This window comes from Entamoeba nuttalli (assembly GCF_000257125.1).
Source record: "Entamoeba nuttalli P19 unplaced genomic scaffold asmbl_3941, whole genome shotgun sequence".
Lineage (NCBI taxonomy): Eukaryota > Evosea > Mastigamoebida > Endamoebidae > Entamoeba > Entamoeba nuttalli.
The window spans coordinates 1-5,233 of NW_008576441.1; the positions used below are offsets into that span (position 1 = coordinate 1).

The 5,233-nt window shown below is 28.1% G+C and overlaps 3 protein-coding genes across 3 annotated transcripts; all 3 read right to left on the reverse strand.

The window, feature by feature from the left end:
* Positions 1-112: 112 nt before the first annotated feature.
* On the reverse strand, positions 113-1,057 carry ENU1_087030 (hypothetical protein; the record flags this gene model as incomplete). The annotated part of the gene is made up of 1 exon (XM_008858897.1): positions 113-1,057. One exon carries the CDS (start codon positions 1,055-1,057, stop codon positions 113-115), a length of 945 nt encoding a protein of 314 aa, XP_008857119.1.
* A 170-nt stretch (positions 1,058-1,227) lies between these two features.
* ENU1_087040 (major facilitator superfamily protein) lies at positions 1,228-2,961 on the reverse strand (the record flags this gene model as incomplete). The annotated part of the gene is made up of 1 exon (XM_008858898.1): positions 1,228-2,961. One exon carries the CDS (start codon positions 2,959-2,961, stop codon positions 1,228-1,230), a length of 1,734 nt encoding a protein of 577 aa, XP_008857120.1.
* Positions 2,962-3,337: 376 nt separating this feature from the next.
* On the reverse strand, positions 3,338-4,717 carry ENU1_087050 (hypothetical protein; the record flags this gene model as incomplete). The annotated part of the gene is made up of 1 exon (XM_008858899.1): positions 3,338-4,717. The coding sequence occupies one exon, from the start codon at positions 4,715-4,717 to the stop codon at positions 3,338-3,340; it is 1,380 nt and encodes a 459-aa protein (XP_008857121.1).
* Positions 4,718-5,233: the final 516 nt, after the last annotated feature.

Consider the following 5,233-nt stretch of genomic DNA (forward strand, 5'->3'; position numbering starts at 1 on the left):
TCTTTTTTAATCAATTAATTCATTCATATTTCTATTATTTGTTAAATTCTTCTTTTTTTATTTTATTTATAATTAAAGTATTATTAATTAAAAATAAGATATTAACAATTATTTAAAGATAAATTTGTTCTGGAATATTATCTTCTGAAAAATCTTCTTCAGACGATTCAAGTTTAATACCTTCTAATCGTTTAGTTAATTCATTTATTCTTCGATGTCTATAAGGATCTGTTATACAAGGAAACATGATAAACCCACTAACAATAATAGCCACAAACGTTCCAATAAATTGTGCTATAATAAAAAATATTACACTCCAAGGAGATAATCCCAAAGCAACACCAAAAAACATACGTCCAAATGTAATTGAAGGGTTAGCTACCATACCAGATGGTAGTGTCAATATCATTCCTCCTACAATAAAAGAAACAGGCCCAGAGGGTTTAATTGTTTTATGAATACAAACCATAACAGTAAGATTAAGAAAGAAAGTACCAATAGCTTCAGAAACTAAGTCTCTAAAAGCACAAGTAGTATCGGTTGGTATTTTCAAGAAATGATCAATGTCATAAAGATAATAAATAAACATCACTTGAAGAAATGCAGCAAGAAATTGAACAATAACACTCCATATAAATTCAAAAAAGTTAATAATTCCTAAAAAGAAATAGATGAAAGAAATGGTAGGATTAAAAGAAGGAGAGAAATATTCTGCAAATATTAATAAATCTACATATAAAACAAATGTTACAGCAATTGTTTCTGCAATAAGCCAAACTAAAAGAGCTTCTCTAGAAAGGTTTGTTTCATTTTTAAAGAGGTTAGTATAAATTCCATCAGCAACAAAATTAAGTAAGAAAGTACCAATTAATTCTGTTATAAATATTCTGAAATAAGAATAAGTATTTATAAAATATAATCCTCTCCATATTAATTGAATTGGATATAAAACTTTTCTATGTTGTTTTGTTTTTAATTTTCTGGCACGTGTTTCTTCAGCTCTTTTAAGGATTAAGTTAATTGATTTATGATTAGGAATAGGTCCTGTTGTTTCCATTAGAAAAAAATTGAATTTATTTTTACTTACTTTTCATCCTTTTGACTGATGTTTAGTTTTGATATTATTCACTTTCTATTTTCTTATGTTGTTTTGTACATATATATTATAAAAATCTATTTCGTTATTAAATAAGAAGTTAAATTATGAACATCAATGTACAGTGCAAATTATTCTTGATGTTCTTCTTCTTCATTCTGTTGTTTGTTAGTCTCTCCTTGTTGTTCTTTTTCCATTTCAATTGTTGTATCAACTGGGTTTTCTTCTCCTTTAGATGTTTGAGAAGGATCAATTGATTGATTTGTGCTAGGAGTTTCAATTTTTTGACTAGTAGAAGGACTATCCTCTTTATTAGTATTGTCCCTTTGACTTTTTTGAGCCTCAGTATGTGATTCTTCCATTTCGAAGTAATGTTGATCAGGTGTAATTCTTTTCTTTTGTCTTCTATTATTGATAGTATATCCTACATGATACACTAATTCACAAAGAATAGTACAGAATAATACAATAACAATACCAATGTAAACAGGTAAATAAAGGTTATCTAATGAAGTTGCCATAACACCAGCAATTAATGGAAGGAATGCCATTCCTAATTTAGCTGTTCCTTCAGAAACTCCAACAAAGAAACCCTTCTTTTGTTCACTTGCACGAAGGGAATAATAAGTTGATGTTTGATAAGCAAACCCAGCAACTAATCCTCCTAAGAAACTTAATACTAAAAGAAGCCAAACAGTTGATGAAGCAGCTACAACAATAAACAAAACCATAATAATTGTTTGTCCAATAAGGAATATTGAACGTTTATATGTCCATATAGTTGTAAGAGACATTAACACCATTGCAATGGTTTGTGCAAAATAAAAGATAAAGAAGAAGAGTCCAAGGTACATATCATTTGGTGCTGCTAATGGAAGGTTAACTCTTATATCTTTCTGCTTAATTAATTTAATATATTGATTAGATAATACAGATGCACTTCCAACAACAGAGAAATTAAGAATATAACCAAGATAAATGTATGTTTTATTCTTTAATTGGAATTGGTTCCATTTATATTTAATTCTTTTAGAATCTGCAACAACAACTTCATCTAAGTCATGTCCTTGTACATTGTTAGATTTAACTGAATCTATTTGTACTCCAGTTTGGTTCTCTAAATCATTTACCATATCCAATGGAATTTCAATATCTTCATCAGCATTAGGTTTATTCTTATCATCATTCTCTTTGTTAACAGTTCCTACTTTAACGTGCATGTCTTCTGGTTCTTTCTGATTTTGAGCAGCTTCTTTCTTTCTTTTTTCTCGTTCACGTACTTCTGGAGGAAGGCAATATGGATAAATAAATAATAAAATTCCACTACAACCAATTGCCACCCAAAGAGCATTGTCTCCAAGTGCTTTTTTCAATAACCCACCAAACAAATATCCTAATGACTTACCAAATGACCAACAAACAGAATATATTGAACTGTTTCTATTTTCTTTTCCAATTGAAGCTTCTTTACCTACAGTTGATCCTACTACTGGCCAAAATAGTCCTGAACCAACTGCATAAAAACAGACGTCAATATAAAGGTGCCAAACCTTTGTATTTAGAACCATTGTTAATACAACACATCCAATAAAGAATAAATCTGCTATTCTAAATAACAAATATGGATTTATTAGATCAGTTAATTTTCCTGCTACAGGTGAGAATAATGCTCCAAGACCATAAGACACTGCTTGAATAAGTGCAAGTTCCAATGAAGAAGCACCTAAATCATTTGCTTTTAATGGGATAACAGTCCATAAGAAATATGCACTGAAGTTAAATAATAATCCTGTTATGCATAGTCTATAAAAATTGGACTTTACTGCGTTAATGACCTTCCATCCAACTGATTTGATTAATGTCATCTTGAGTAATAATTTTATCTCAATGAGTTTCAAATTTTCTCTTTTTCTTCAAAAGAATTTCTTCACCCCTTCCATTTATTTCTTCTTGTTTTATTATACTTTTGTTATATTTTTATTATTTATTTACTACTCGTCTTACCTCTAGAATTCTTACAGAATTGTGTCGAATCCTTTAGATCTTCCCTTCTTTCAATTCTTTTCTTTTTCCTCTTTAAATTATAGACTTTTAATGTATTATTTGGTGATGTGTATACCATTATTAAACTGTCCTGTTTTCATTATGACATTTTTAAACGATGCGGTATTATAAAAAGTATGAAAAAATATTTAAAAAAATGATGCAAATTAAGTCAGTCAATCAGGAATAATTCTCTTCTCAATCCAATAACTCCTGAACTGAAGTAACTCTTCTGGTTCTTTTTACAATCTTCTTTTTATTTTCACAACCTTTCTTTGGCTTTGATTCATTTTGTTTTTTTATATCTTTAGCATTAATTGGTGTAATAATAGTAATAACTCTTCTTTCTTTTTTAGATCTCTTTTGTTGAAGTTCTTTTGGATGTTTAAATCCTTCTTCTATCATTGGCACTTCTTTTTTCTTTTTCTTTGATGACCAAATTGAATGGAGTGCACCGAAAATATCATCGTCTTCAAAAAAGTCATCACCAAATAAACTATCTGAAAAGAATTCATCATCATTATCAAAGAAAGAATCATCACTATCAGTTTGGTTTAATAAATCAAAAGGAGTATTTCCTTCTTGATCATCCATGAGTTCAATTTGGTTATTAATTTCATTCATATCCATTTTATTAATAAAATCTTTAGTGTTAATACACTCTAACTCATCTTCTGATTTATTTTCTTTATTATCATTTTCTTTTGTTTCTTCTTCCATAGGTTTATTTGTACTTAATTGTTCTATAGTTTGAGATAATTGTTTCATCATTACAATTCCTTCTTTACTAGCACTTATATTAACTTCCTTTGTACTTTCACTTTTCTTTTGAATTCCATCTTTTGTTTCTTCCTTTTTTTCTTCTTGTTTCATAATAAGAGCTTTTTTATTTTCATCATTTTGTGTTTTAACAATCTTATGTTCTTCACAAATTCCATTTTCTGTTGGCTCTATTCTTTTTTCATTGACAAGAACTTTTTCTCCATTGTCATTAAATAGTTGTTGTTCTTTTAATTTTTCTTCTCCAATACAAATAACAGGTTCATTCTTTTTGATTTCTTCTGGTAGTTGTTTGTTTAATTCCTGGGTTTCTTCTTTCATTTCTTCAATAATTTGTGATGTTTCTTTGTCATCATTATCTTTTTCAACAGGTACTTTTAATGTTTCTTCTCCAACTTCTATGTCAATTGTTTTATTTACATCAAGTGATAATTCACTTTTTTTATTTTCTAGCTCCATTTCTGATAATGCAGGTGCTTTAGTAATAGAAAAACGTGGAGGATGTTCAGGACTTAATTCTGGTGTGAGTACTGGTGTAAAATATCCTAAATCCCCTTCTTCATTTTTTGTTTCTTCCATCTTTTTCATAACTTCTTGCTTTTCTTTTTCTTCATCCGAAGCAGTAAAGTTTGTTTTATGTTCTTCTTCCATCATTTTTACACACTCTTCTTCATCTTTTTTCATCATCTCAGTGATTTGGTTACCTTCATTTGTTGTTTTTTGTGAATTGTTTTCGCTTGGTGTGGTAGTTGGTTTTACACTTGAAACATTATTTGAGGTGCTTTGAGTATCTCCCATTCTTATATTTTATCTTTTTAATTATTTTAAGTTCTTTCCTGTTTTTCTTTTTTTGACTATTCCTCATCTTATCTTTTAATTATTGTTATACTATTTTTGTTATTATGTCTTTCACTTCTCTATTTTCTTTCTTCTTCTTTATTAATATTAATTTCTATTACGAAGAAAATTTTTCGTTAATATCATTTGGTTTTTCTTTTTTGATAGTTATTTATTATTTTGGTATTTCTACGAGACTTATTCTTTTGTTAGTTGTCTAAGTTGTTTTTTTATGCTCTTTTTCACAAAAAGAGCTTTTAAAATTTCTTGAATCTTCTTAATACCATTTTTGGTTTAACCTAACAAAACAGTTCTATATATTTATATTAATAATCATACACCTGTTTTCTGATATTACATAGACAACTTTATTTTTGTTTGAAGTAACAACACAAGTAATAAAACTAAAGAAGAAATAATGTATAAGGTTCATTTACTATAAGACACCTTTTTCCTTTGAGAAAGGGTTATTCTCAG